Below are 14579 nucleotides of genomic sequence, written 5' to 3'. Positions count from 1 at the left end.
TAAAAACAAATTGGCGAGACCTTTTTGGATTACTGGTAAATATCTGAGAATATATTCAAATCGTTTAGAAAGTTTTGTGAGATGATACATGTATAAATCTTCAACAAAATCCTGGAACTGCCCAGATGCTGGTGGGGTTTTTAATGTAATCTTCCAAACAAAAATCCTGTATTTGATTTTTTTTTTGTATTTTGGAAAGATTCGTTTTTGAGAATAATCATTGGCGGTATTTCATACAAAATGATCAAAATGAGAGATTTGTTGTTACTCAATTCTGAGATCCAGGCCTCCAAAGTTGACTATTAAGAAATACTAACGTCCAATGCCAATGTCCAATTTATTCTTCCTATAACTGTATTTGGTGGATTTCTGGCTAAATTATCTGGTTTGTTTGCCATTCATTGATCCTTAGATCATTGGCAGTTTCCCACTTATCTTGTGAACAGGATTCTGAATTGATATTTTGGGTGCTCGACAAGATTTTTCGAGGAAATCTGTTTTCAAGGTGTTTCAACCGTTGAGTTTGATTCTCAATTTTTGTTTTAGAAGCTTTGATTTTAAAGTCATCATCGCGTCGAACCAGCCTCCTGATAGAGAAATAGAAGAAAAGAAAAAAAAGTATCTAGCTTCATGTTTAATCCCTCTTGAATTGGCTTATGCGTCATTAATAAATCAGCGACGACAGAAAAGCGGTATCCCTAGAACCTCCTGAAGAAGGCCCAAACCAAGGGTCGAAACGTCGGATGATATGAAGTAATTCCCCTTTTAAATTTATTACTGATCGGAAAGCTAATCCAAGAAGGATTAAAGTACTATACACCGGTCCTTTTCACATTCAGCTTTAATTTCAGGGGTCCGCAAGATGCTTGTAGAAATAAAGAAGCCGCAACTTTGGAAAGGTTGGGAACCACTGGGTTGGAATATGTTTTTCGCAACTGACGTCGATCGACTTCAATATCTTTGCGATGCAAGCTTTTAAAACGTCAAATATGGGGTGAGATTCTTAACTGAACTTGTCTCAAACATTCTCTTTTGTCAAATGATATAATGGAGCGCTAGAGACCTAAACATATTTTGAATAAACGGTTCATTCTGGAGAGACGTGTTTGAACTTTCATATAAGTGTGATAAGCGGCTCTGTTTTGCTAACAACCTATGATATAGTATTGATCTATGTTTTCTCTAACCAAAGGAAAAAATTTCTTTTTCGAAAAACTTTTATTGGCATCTGTATATATCCTTTATTGAACTTTAACAAATGTAAATGATCACAAAACCATGATCCTGACAAAATATTTTTGGGACCATGAAAAACACTTAGGTCTTAGAGAACACCTCCTCTATTCTCTGTACCGAACAAACTAAAAATTTTACCAATTGAGCGTGATTTTCGAAGGATCATCTCCAGAACATAAGACGATCAAACGCTTGTCCCGACTTTTATTTTGCTTTAATACATTATTTAAGTTAGTAACAAAATATGAAAAATTTCTCATACAGCCAAATTAAGTCAGAATATGCTACAGTTATCACAAATTACATTCACTTATGAAAACAATGAAAATAACGACTAAAATAAAGCCAGTATAATAAAAAACATTAAGAATAAATCCAGTCAATGTTTATAAAAACAAACATAAATGTCCAACAGAAGCTTTGGAAAGCTTCCGAAAAAAAATAATTCGGGGAAAACTTCCAAAATTGTGTACTATCCACATAAAATTTGTTTTGAAAATTGCTCCTTGGCTAATATCGTCCCCTTGATGCATGTGAACTGAAGAGTGGAGAAACAGGAATACCAACGCCCAAGTCTACATCGTGTCCCACTTTCCCCCCTACGGACACTCTTTGCCAGCAAGAGCCGCAAGAGCACGTTCTGCCATCATTGAGTACCAATTTGTTTACACCCGACCAGACGCGAGCAAAGTATGCGGCGCAGAAGAGCGAATAGTACCCGAAGTGAGTGCCCGAGCAACCAGAAGAGAGAGAGAATTACGCGCCGTGTGCGGAGCCCGCGAGAGTGATTGGCAGCTGATGTCGTCACTCGATGCGCCTAGAACATTCCATGTGTTTCTAAAGCGACTTTTGAAATTTGAATATGAACCGGCTAACGTTCGATACTGAGCATGAGAGAAAAATGAAAGAAAAGCGTGTTATTAAGGAAATATATTCCGAATCTTATTCCTTCCCTTCCCATCCGCCTGGATTTGGATTTTAGGGTTCGAGGTAGAGTTTTATCCGCCCAACGAGTTGATGAGCTAATTCAATCCATTGCCAGTGAAGTGAAGTCGTCGTGATTTCACAGCCTGAGGGCTTCCTAAGAAGGAGTTCCCTACTGGTCCTGCTCCCATCTGGCTCGGTCCCTGCAGGGACGCGAGAATATCCTGAATTCCATCCTTTCCATCCATACCATCCTTCTTCCTTTTATCCTCCTTCCCATATGGTCCACTGTGCATCCAACAACTAGATAATTCGAAATTTCGATTTTCAGAGTTCAATTTGACGAAACATAAATCATAATTAAATCTGCCAGATATTCATAGAACATAAGCGTGTTATAACAAGTATACAAGTCAAAGATTACTTTTTAATCATATTCTCTAAGGAATCTTGTGAAACGTTCGAACTGTCAATGTTGAATAGTTCAAAATTTGGATTTTCGAGTTATCTAGTTTTAGCATCAAGGGTACGATATATTCTCCTTTTCCGCAAAGTATTTGAAACATATCGAAGCTTCGCTATACTATACTAAGCTTCTCGTGAATTTTGAAAAAGAAATAAAGCAGTAATCAGCACAAAATCGATAGAATGTGTTCGAATCATACACATGATGTGTCGGTTTGGAAAAGCCTGATTTTGTGTCACTTTATTTTAGAGAGTTGGAAAGTCTTGCAACAGAAACTTGAAAAAGGATCCATCATAAACTTGTCAATACGCTCTTTCTGGGTAAAAAACAATTTCTTAAAATTTACTGCAAGATATGATACTTTTCAGCTGAATAGTGAATCATATTCACTTCCCGAGGCAGTCTCACTACGTCTAAAAGCTGATAAAATGCCTTTCGTCATATCATCCGTTGTCGACAAATGTTGAATCACTTCTATGGCACATATTTCACATTTGGCACAGCAACATAAAGTTTCACATTCTGTCTCATTGAACTTACGTTACCTTTTCTCTTTCCTTATTTTCAGACTCCATCGAAAACAAAGTTATCGAAACAGAGGGCAAACGCTACACGGTAACGTCCCAGCTCCGGATCAAACCCGGTGCAGCCGACGACTACATGGGCTATACCTGCCAGGCCAAGCACAAGGCCCTCCACCCGGAGAAACCCTTGCAAACGACGGTGCAGCTTTCCGTGCTGTGTAAGTATACTACCCTCACCTTGTGTATCTCAAATGTCCTTCCAACATGAGAGAACCCTAATAGTCCTTAGTTCACCCCCGCCCCCACAACCCAACACAATTCCATGTTATTACAATCCGAAGCCACATTGCACCACTATACAATTGGCGTGGAGGTCTCGACTATTTCCCATCTCGGTTGTAATTTTTGCCTCGGGTAACCGTTCGTTAAGTAGCGAATTCCAAGATTGACTCGGAACGGGAACGGGACTCGTGTAATCCTTGTGCGATAATTAGGTGTTATTGGTCTGCTCCTGCTAGCCGGGGCGGATGCTACACACAACGAACAGGACATCGGTGGGCAGGGTGGCCAGGTCTTACATTGAGTTATCACTAGGAATATTTATTGAAATTAGTGGATGAGTAGTTGAGGATATTAGGTATCGATACTTCACTTTAAAATTTTGTAACTTTTCTAGGTGGGATTTAAGGAGATAGTACATAGGAATTCTTTGAAATATACTTGAAGAAACTCTTAAGGAATTCTTGGAGAATACAAAAAGAAATCCCTGGTAAAAATCTGTATAGTTTCTTCTTAGGAACCTACGTGACAACAATTCGATGGTCCTGAAGAATTCTTCTACACATCTGAACTCAGGTAGTTCAAAGTTTTAAATTTTGGGTTTTTTAAAATTAACAATACATTTTTTTAGAGACATGTCTTGAACAACACTGTTAGACAAAACCTCGCTTGTCACACTCAACATCCGCGTGGTGGTTTTAATGATGAGCTGTGAATCTAAAAATCAGTGTATCTGGCCACCTTTTTGGTGGCTACTCCGTAACTACAGAGATGGCAGCGATGCGAGGGCTGAATCGTCCAGTTTCTTACTCTGTTGCTGTCGTTGGATCCGTGCTGGGAAAGCATTCAGTACTAGTAATTAAAATTGAAGGTTGTAACCGGTCTCCCACGTTCGTTGGGCGGAGGAAAATGTGAAAATAACAATTTCTCCTCGTTTGCGCCGCTCAGTGTCCAATGGGTATAGTAGGGATTCCGTTCCGTTGGAAAAATTGCTTCATCTTTGTTGCTTTGGGCTCCCATTTTCTGGATTTGGCACATGATGGGAGTGGAAAACGGATGATTATTACAAGTGCGATTGCATGGTCGTTTGTAGCAGCAATATTTCCAGCTGAGATGGGTGCAATCAAGTGGATTCAGTATATATTTACAACCATCATGGTCGTTGGTTCTGGTAACGAAATCACCGACTAATTATGGCAGCACTTCACTCGTGTTCGCTACGAACTTTATCGATCGAAAAGGTTCCTAATATCAAGTAATATGTTCGTAGCCAGTGAGTTTGGTATAGGGGGAGAGGTCGTTCGCTTTTCTCTGACGAAAAACCTAGCTACTCCAATGTCAAGTAATGTAACACACGTGGAAACCATATGAATCGCCTTCATCATAAACTGTGTTGCCTCAACTCAACTTTTTCGATCCCATTCGGCGCAATTAGGTCAATCTTCATAAACTTTTAAGAATTGATTTCTACAAACTTGAAAACCACCTTCCCAACAAATCCTTCCAGCTAATATAGCATTACCGGAAACCCGTTCGCAGTCACGTTCCCCGGGCGTCCAGTGTAAATTGGATTATTCTATTTCCGATAGGCTTTACTCCCCGAAGCCATTCTCTATCGGGATCGCATGCAAATCACGTTTGGCCTCAATAGCCCGTTTAGTGCTGTGACATGACTTTTTCAAGCTACATTTATCCCAGCCCTAAGGATGGGCGACAGCTACACCGGTTAGTTACTCCCTTCGTCGACCTTATTCATCAAAAGTGCCATCCAACCGATTCGCAGCCGTACCAACTCCACCCTTATCTACCAAGTTGGAAACAGTTTTCCCAAGCACGTTTTACGTCTTCAACTAGTGTTGCCGACCGATGGACCGAATCGATACCAACCGCAGCGCATCCACATCACAAATAGCTATTAAATCGCGTGAGTACGCGGAGCTTCTCCGGCGCTAATAGCTGCTTTGGAGTTCGAAGATTTTCTCGTCCTTTCGCCGTCGGTATACTTCGTTTGGTAAGCAGCAGCGACCCAAGGTGGCACAACAAAGGTTCCAGTCACGTATCAATCCTTGGTTGCAGCACTATTCTGCTTTCTCTTCCGACGACGATTCCAATCTCGACGCCATTGGGAGCCAAAGAGCGTCGATACAGTTGAGCTTCAGGTTCTTGGTTTCTCAATTTTGCAGAAATTTAATGATAGGTTGTGAATTCAGTTGGAAAATCAAGTTTCTGAAAATAATTCTTTATTGTGTTTTTGTATTTTATTTCACCGAGAAACAGAATACGATCTTCCTTGAATGAATCATTAAACCAAATTAAACTGTACTCAGTAGTCTTCAACAAATGCGTAATTCTGCACGTTTTCAAAATTTCAACAGTATTCGTTGATTTGAAAACTAATGTTTTGTTGTAACTACACCATATTTGGTAAAGTTGCAGCAAGATTATTTGAAAATTAATTATGAAACTCCCACCCAATTTCCAAGGAAATGCCGAAAGAACTTCAAGGTGATTTTCTTTCCAGATTCTATCAAGATAATTGACAGGTTTCTGAATTTCGTCACAATTTTCTTGGCATTATCGAGATCTTATGCAGTTATTAACGCATCACTTACAAAATCATTACGAGATTCTTGGCCTGGGTCTAGTTAGATTTATTTCTCTATTTTTCCTTTCAAGGGTCTAGAATTAAATCAGGCTCAGGCTGCAAGTCTTTGACATACTAGAGGCTATCTATCTATATATCTTTCCCTTGTAAATGATTAAATATTTGTACTTTGTATGATCCTAGAATTCCTAACAAGTTTCTTAGCAGATTTCTATTTAGAAATTAAAACTTTCGATATCATAAGCGAATCCTTCCAAGGATTTTAGTGGATTTCTTTTAGGATCTTTGAGAATCTTTTAAGATTAGCATAAGTATAAGCATTCGTGGTTGCTACTCCGTCATTGACCGGAATAAACAAAATTGTACAGCAAATCAACGTATGTAGCTTGGGAGTATCATATCATCTGCAATGTACAATTTCGTTAGCGTTAGCGTTAGCGTAGTTACGGTATACTTCGTAGATTGGATACTAACGACATTTATGATTATTTTTAACCCGTATAGGCTTGAGTGAAAGCAAAAATACTGAAACCCTCACCGCTCAGCGAATACTAAACGGATTCAAATGATTTTTTGTCAGTTCATTGGCCCACATATCTAGTTTCTAGAAGAGGCCAGAGGAACTCGGAAATATTCCTGTGGCCGGAGTTATTTCGGCGGGTTACTGGGTCAAGTCGGGTAAAAAAGGGCTATTTTTTGGGACATGCCAAGTTACCTTTATTTGTTTTATTCATAAATCATTAAGATCTGATATTCAACATTATAAATGAAGTGTTTTGCACCGTTTAAAATATACCGGATGTGGCCATTCCGACGTAATGCCCAGAAGAACCGGCTATAGATTTGTTGGATACTAAACCGTTTGAATTCTCGAAAAATAGAAATCAAACATAATTTTGCACTAAAATGCGTTTCCACAAGCTTGGCACAGATGTTCAGATACAAATTAACCACTTTACCATAAGTTTGAGACGTCCCGGGTCTCGAAAATGATCATTTGTAGGATTAATCAAATGCAAAACACATAGTTATCCAATTCAATCGTTTCTCAAAAGGTTTACACTGATGCAATTTTCTTAAAATTCCGTCATGTACTTATTTACTTAATTGGCTTTAGATCAATTATCTTGATAAAGCCTCGCCAACAATAATTCGCCAATTCACTCGGTTCATGGCCGCTTCTCTCCATCCTCGACTGTGACCCACGCTCTCCAGGTCCTGGTGCACCTGGTCAATCCACCTAGCTCGCTGCGCCCCACGCCTTCTTGTTCCGACCGGATTCGTAGCGAACACCATCTTTACAGGGTTGTTGTCCGGCATTCTTGCAACATGCCCTGCCCAGCGTGTATCCTTCCAGCTTTAGCTACCTTCGCGATACTGGGTTCGCCGTAGAGTTGAGCGAGCTCGTGGTTCATCCTTCGCCGCCACACGCCGTTCTCCTGTACGCCGCCGAAGATCGTCCTTAGCACTCGGCGTTCGAAAACCCCAAGAGCTTGCAAGTCCTCCTCGAGCATAGTCCACGCCTCATGCCCATAGAGGACTACCGGTCTTATGAGCGTTTTGTACATCGTACATTTGGTGCGGGGGTGAATCTTTCTTGACCGCAGTTTCTTCTGGAGCCCATAGTAGGCACGACTTCCGCTGATAATGCGCCTTCGTATTTCCCAACTAACATTGTTTTCAGCCGTCAACAAGGACCCGAGGTAGACGAACTCGTCCACCACCTCGAAGTTATCTCCGTCTATCGTAACACTGCTTCCTAGGCGGGTCCTGTCGCGCTCAGTTCCGCCAACCAGCATGTACTTTGTTTTCGATGCATTCACCATTAGCCCGACTCTTGTTGCTTCGCGTTTTATTTATTTATTTATTTATTTATTTATTTATTTATTTATTTATTTATTTATTTATTTATTTATTTATTTCCGTATAATAATGTAGCGTAAGGAAAATCCTTTTAAATTACTACAAAAGATGAATTCATTTGTAAGAACAATCTAACAAAATCCGACGTAAAAACTCTTAGTTGAAAAAAAAAGTGTTTGTCTTATTTTCATTGCTGATGTTGACTGCTGAAAAAGGCAATGCAATCCTGCCTAAATCCTCCCAAACTAGTTTTATTTTTAATTTCGATAGGAAGCTGATTCCAAAATATTATGCCCTGAACAAATAAAGTATTCCTATAATGTGTTGTAAAGATTCGTTGCAATTGGTAGCTACGGTTTCGGTTGCTAAGAAAAGGATTTAATTTATCATGTAAATATTCAGGACTTGCTTTAGAAATAATTTTAAACAGGGTTATGCAACTTCGGAGCTTGTAGAAATCACAAAACTGACAACCTAAAAGCTGGTGTTGTAGATGGGAAACTCTTGAATATCTTGAGAGATTAAATATATATCGCACGTAAGAATTCAATGCTACACGCAAACGATTTATAGTCATAGACGATGCATTTAACAAAAATACATCTCCATATAAAAAGTGTGGTAAAATTAATGACTTAGTTTGATAGAGATTGGAAGATTCCTTGAGGTAATCCTAAGTACACGGAGGGAATTATAAATTTTAGAACACTGCATTTTAATATGACTTTCCCATTCAAGGTTGTTTTGAATAACGAAACCCAGAACTGTTATTTTGTCCACATAGTCGATTATTGCATCACCCATCACAATATGTGGATAATGAGTCGTGCCACGGTTCCTTGTTATTAGCATTACTTTGGTCTTTGCAGCATTTATAGGAAGCAAATTCCTAGTTGACCATGAAAATATCCTAGATAAATCTTCGTTTAGTAATAGCGACATCTCTGAAACGGAAAGATCAGTAGCATACAAATATATTTGGACATCATCCGCAAACATGTGAATTTTGCAATGTTTCAGGACACTTGGCAAATCGTTGATGAACATAGTAAAAAGTAAAGGGCCCAAAATTGAGCCTTGAGGCACACCTGATATAATTTCAATGTTATCTGAAAGTTCTCCATTGACGTGTACAACTTGAGATCGACCAGTTAAATAAGCTTGAACTAAACGAACAGCAGATCTAGAAAACATAAACTGTGATGAAAGCTTATGGATCAATTTCGCATGTGACACCCTATCAAAGGCCTTTGAAAAGTCAATCAAAAGTAAAAATGCTAAACCTTTCTTATCGATTACGCAGTGTATGTCATCATGCACTTTTAAGAAAGCTGTAGTTGTACTGTGACCAGCCCTGAAACCCGATTGATATGTAGATAGAAGGTTAAAATCTGAGATGTGTTGTTGAATCTGTAACTTCAGGATTCTTTCAAAAACTTTTGACAACGCGCTCAAAATACTGATAGGTCGTAGATTATCTAGCGTATTAGCTGAAGCCTTTTTTTCTTATTGGAATAACTTTCGAAGTTTTCCAAGCACTAGGATATATCGATGAAGTAATTATTAAATTAAAAATTGATGTGATTCGGGACACTATACAAGGAAGGATCAAACGAACGAATTTCAAAGAAATATTATCAATTCCAACTGCATTCGATTTAATAGATTTGATTGCTAGTACAACATCATGATCATTGACTTGAGAGAACTGGAATCCATTGACATCAGTGGAAGGTAGTGTGACTATACTATTGTCTACTGTGAAATTAGAAGCGAAAAAATGATTGATTTCTGAGCTAGTATTTTCAAAACAGCTATTTTTATAAGATGAACCAATAGTGTTCATTTGCTTCAACTTCCACCATAGATTCTTCGATGAACTAGATGACTCAATCCTATGAGAAACAAGGTTAGATTTGGCCAATCTTATGAGATCTGTGACCTTGTTCCTTAGCTGCTTGTACAGATTGTGATTCGCTGATGTTCTTTCGGACACCCACGAACGATATGCGATGTCTCGTTCTATCATGGCCTTCTGGATTTCATTATTGAACCACGGATTTCGTTTCTGCTTAAAACATCGAAGTTTTCCTACACGATTTGTTCCAATTTGTGTTAAAGTCACCTAAAATAACAGTATTGATATACCGAACAGACAATTCAGAGAGTTTATCAAACAAAACATCTGAGCAATCGGAGTCAGGAGGATTATAGAAAACTCCCAACAAAAATTTATCATTATTGTGTTTAACTTCTATGAATAAGTACTCAGTTAACCAAGAATAATCAATACCAGGCAATAGTTCAGACTGACTGACAAGTTTGTAGTTTATGTCGTTCTTTAAATATACACAAATGCCACCCCCACGACTGTATGTTCGATCAAGTCTAATCAGATTATATCCATCAACAGCAATAAGGTTATCGTTAATGTTACTTGTAAGCCAGCTCTCAGTTACACAGATAATATCTATTTTACTGTTTTCGAAGCACATTTTAAACTCACTAAATTTGGACATCTGACGCGCGCAAATGCTTTGAACATTAACATGGCAAATATTCAGAAAATTTACATCTAGCACACTATTCATTACAACACGAGGAATACAACTATTTGAAAGAGCATGTCTTTGGTTATCCTGCATCAAAGAAATTCATTGTGAGCGAATTTAAGCAAGATTGATCTACCCCAGTCAACGGCAACATATCAGCAGCAAGACAAATTAGCGAGTTTGCAAAATGAAAGCAATCCATTAATGAACTTGTAAAATGATAGGCAGCTTACTATTTGTGAATGTATGTGAAGAAACAGATCGGAACGAACAACAGCAACATCTTGCAACAACAGCAGCAACATCTTGCAACAACAGCAGCAGCAGCAGCAGCAGCACCCATCAGCAGCATCCGATATCAGCATCAATTTGTGATTGGCGATCCTTCAAGCACCCTAGTGGATGATGAGGAAGTAATCTTTTAGGAAGGAAGAATACATGGAAAGAACTGAAGGAATGGAGCCATGGGATGCCATGGAGGAGTATTCAGAATCTTTATGGAAGGGTAAATTAAGTAATTTGACTTTCAGGAGGGGAATATCCAAGGAATAAAAAAAGGACTGGAGTCATGGAATTCATGGGGAAGGATAGAGTAACTTCATTGGAAAAGGTTTAAGTCAGCAACTGCTTCAGTGACAGTACAGGAACAGAATCAGCACCCGCAGTAGTCTTTATGTGAACGATTCCATCGTTGGTGTACACGCTGTAGAGTTTTCCGTCGCGTTTCATCTTTAATGCGGCACCTTTGATTAACCGGCCCAGTTTCGTAAGGTTTTCATCCAGATAAATCCTTTCTTCATTCTGGAAGCCCAGGTGATGCAACGAAAGGTCTAGTGTTGAAAGATACCGGAAGAAAGAGCGTCGGAAGAAATCGCGACGCTGGTTCTTGAAAGCGAAACGTATCATGATTGGCGCTTTACTACCTGCCTTGATGGTAGTTTTAGATAGGCGTTTGACGTGTATCAACGGCAGGTTCTTCTCAGAGAAGCCGACTTGAGCACAAATTAACCGCAGGTGCCCCCGGATATCTTCGGCCGGATAGTAGGGTACCCCAAACAGCAGCAAGTCGTTACTTCTCTCGTTGGCAATAACACGATCGTGGATACTGCAAACATCAGCTTTGATCTTGTCGACGCAGTCCGCCAGTTCGTTGATTTTGCATCTACTTTGGTCTTGAAAACGTTGCAAAGCCATGCTCATGGCAGAGATTTTGTCTTGCAGCGATGCATTGCTCGAATCAATTATAGCACTGGTTTTGAAGATCATATCCTGGAGCATAGTCTGCATTCCGGTTAGAAGATTCGAAAGAGTTGCAACACTGTGCTTATGAGAATTGATATGTGCATCAGTCCCCATCGCAGCTACGCGTGTTTGTAAACAATTAGTGCGAATGTACTGATAACACTCCGTGAGTCGATGGTTGACGGCTATCTGCTACAATAAGCTGCTATTGTGCGTATCAAACATGGAAGACAGTCATCTACAGTGAGGCCCCAGAAATTCCACTAACAATTTCGCTCAAAAATTAGCACCATAAGCACGTTACTCCACTTCTCTAGAAGAAATCAAGTCTTGACGAAGGGTTAACCATCCACTTTAGAAATTAACTGTTGCAAGATCGTAAAAAATCTTCACTTAATCACAGAGACTGCACGATCACTCACAATATCCGAACATTGCCAGGGCCGGATTTGGCGGGTGAACAAATCTGCCACCGTTTTAAATTTTCTCCCAATAATATCCATGTCGTCCGCGAAGCAAACAAAACTATAGCTCTAGAATTTACCGGGTATTTCGCTATTCACTATTTCGCACTTTATCCACATTTTTCACTTAGTGCCGGGTGGCATAGCACCATCAGCCAAATCTAAAATAACGCGATACCGAGAAAAAACTGTGACAGAAAATTCAAAAAGCTGCCATACGCGCGCATGGCTTGCCACGATCCCTCATCTGCAATGTACAATTTCGAGAACCCCAAACTTAGTAATGCCAATAATGGCGCCAGCCACGTTATAACGGTCATCGAGAAAGGGAAGGAATGTTAGTATGGAGTCCATTGCTACTAGAGACTGAGATTGACTCTGCATCTCCATGGTTTTCACAGGAGGAAGTTTTGTTAGTGAGACGGTTAAAAGCTAAGATCAGGTTTCAACTTGGTAAATGATGCGATTCATATAGCCTCAATTTCAAAAGTTATGTATCAGTGATTCGATATTTTGAATGTCGAACTATTCAAGGTAATTACTAGTAACTGCATCAAATACATAAAATAGTAGATACGCGTATCTAATTTTTTTTTGTAAAACAGCATTACAACCTTGTGTCGACACTTATACTTAGTGACGAATAAATAAATGTTTGTATTATTTCAAGCATGAAACGAGCTCACCAGTTGATTAACATCCTCGATTGAAGTCAGTCCAGCGACTCGCAAAAAACACGAACCCGTTTGCTTGGGTTTTACCAAGTGCATCCTTCCTGAGGATCTCTTAAAATTTAGTACAAATCCATGACAATGTTTCAGAGTTCTTTGGTGGATTGTATCCAACCTGCTGATCGAATTTCTTCATGATCTTTGAAAGATTCCTGTTGAAATCAAAGGGTGAAATCATGGTTATCCGCAAGATCCTGAACAAAGAGCGTTAGATTTTGTTAAAGATCTGAGAGACATCTAACAAGCTTCATAAGACTTCTAACGGGCTGCATGATGACTTTACTAGAATCTACATAAGTATTTGGTTGTATAATAGTTGGATTCTGTTGTAGTCCTTCGAAAAATTCTTCACGAGTTCAAAAGGAATATATGATGCATTGCTAATGGAAATGCACAATGGATTTCTGTCAAGACTATTAGTGGATTTGTTGGTGGTATCTCTGAGAAGATATTTGGCAGATTCCTGATAAGTTCCTTGGTGGACCCTGCCAAGATTCTTGGCTGATTCTCAGCACGACTCTTGGTACCTCCTCCTACAATCTTTGGTGACTTCCATAAGATTCATTCGCGTGAAATTCATGGAAAATGTCTTTTTAAATTATGAAGCGATTCTAACAACACATTCTAACAACACTTATGTTATTCCTTCAAACCCGGAACCGACCCGAACCCGAGACAAAAATTAAGAAGCAAACCCGGACCCGACCCGAACCCGATCCGAAATCCGAAAAAGTTTTCTAAAAAAAACCCGAATGGAACCCGAGTTCGAAAATATGATAAATTCATCGTTTCTGATGCATAGGGAAACTTTCTGGTTGTTACTTTGCGAACAATTCTCACCAAACCCGAGTTAACCCGAATGTTTTCAAGCCCGAACCCGACCCGTACTCGATAATTGTTTAGCCTTCAAAACCGACCCGAACCCGAAAAAAAAAATTTCAAACCCGAACCCGTCGGGTTCGGGTTCGGGCTGGATTTCGGGTTTGAAAACCTTGATTCCATATCAAGATCCATAACTATAAGTTTTTGCAAAGCCCTTATGGACCAATGCACGAGTTCTTTAATTTGACGTTTGAGCAGTGCCGAATTCACTCGTTGCTATGGTAACGTAAACAACACAGCACCGCTTAAAAGTCAGATCATGAACTCGTGCATCGGTCCATAGGAATGAGTGAATTTGGCACCGCTCAAACATTAACGAACTCATGCATTGATCTATTGGTTCATGGTCTCATAAATAACACGGCACCGCTAAAACGTCAAGTAGTGAACCCGTGCATAGGTCCATTAGGCTTGTCCGCTTTCAAAGCATACTTTGTTGAAAAAATTCTAGAGTGATTTTTTGTGATTTCACAAAAGAGATTGAAATAGTAGAGATTGTGCTTTGCTTTGTCTCGCACAAAAACAAATTGTCTCCTGCACCTTGCTTTAAGGCTCAAGAATCCATCATTCAATCATCATAATTTGAAAACCAGTTTTTTCGCTCAAATTCAAAGAAATCCTCATGAAAATATATCACTGCTTTACAGACAGCAAGAGCAATGCAATAATAGATTCTCTTGAACATTGCTTCAATTTTGAGCACAAAAACTGGTTTTGAGAATTTGTAAATCGATGATGGTTATTTCCCTCTTAAGTTTACTCGCAAAGAATGGGAGACGCAGTGGCACGCATGTTTTTGACACAGCACTGA

At 39.3% G+C, this 14579-nt stretch overlaps 1 protein-coding gene across 3 annotated transcripts in view; it reads left to right on the top strand.

Moving 5' to 3' along the window:
• Positions 1-14579, top strand: part of LOC5579127 (nephrin) — a 655956-nt gene that overhangs the window by 530415 nt on the left and 110962 nt on the right. For all 3 annotated transcript variants that reach the window (XM_021849148.1, XM_021849147.1, XM_021849146.1), the window contains exon 6: positions 3195-3368. In XM_021849148.1, the coding sequence (XP_021704840.1) occupies positions 3195-3368 (174 nt within the window). The remainder of the gene's footprint in view (positions 1-3194; positions 3369-14579) is intronic.

This window comes from Aedes aegypti, chromosome 3 (assembly GCF_002204515.2).
Source record: "Aedes aegypti strain LVP_AGWG chromosome 3, AaegL5.0 Primary Assembly, whole genome shotgun sequence".
Taxonomy (NCBI): domain Eukaryota; kingdom Metazoa; phylum Arthropoda; class Insecta; order Diptera; family Culicidae; genus Aedes; species Aedes aegypti.
The sequence above is the reverse complement of the archived record's forward strand: the minus strand, read 5'-3'. Positions and strand labels throughout refer to the sequence as shown.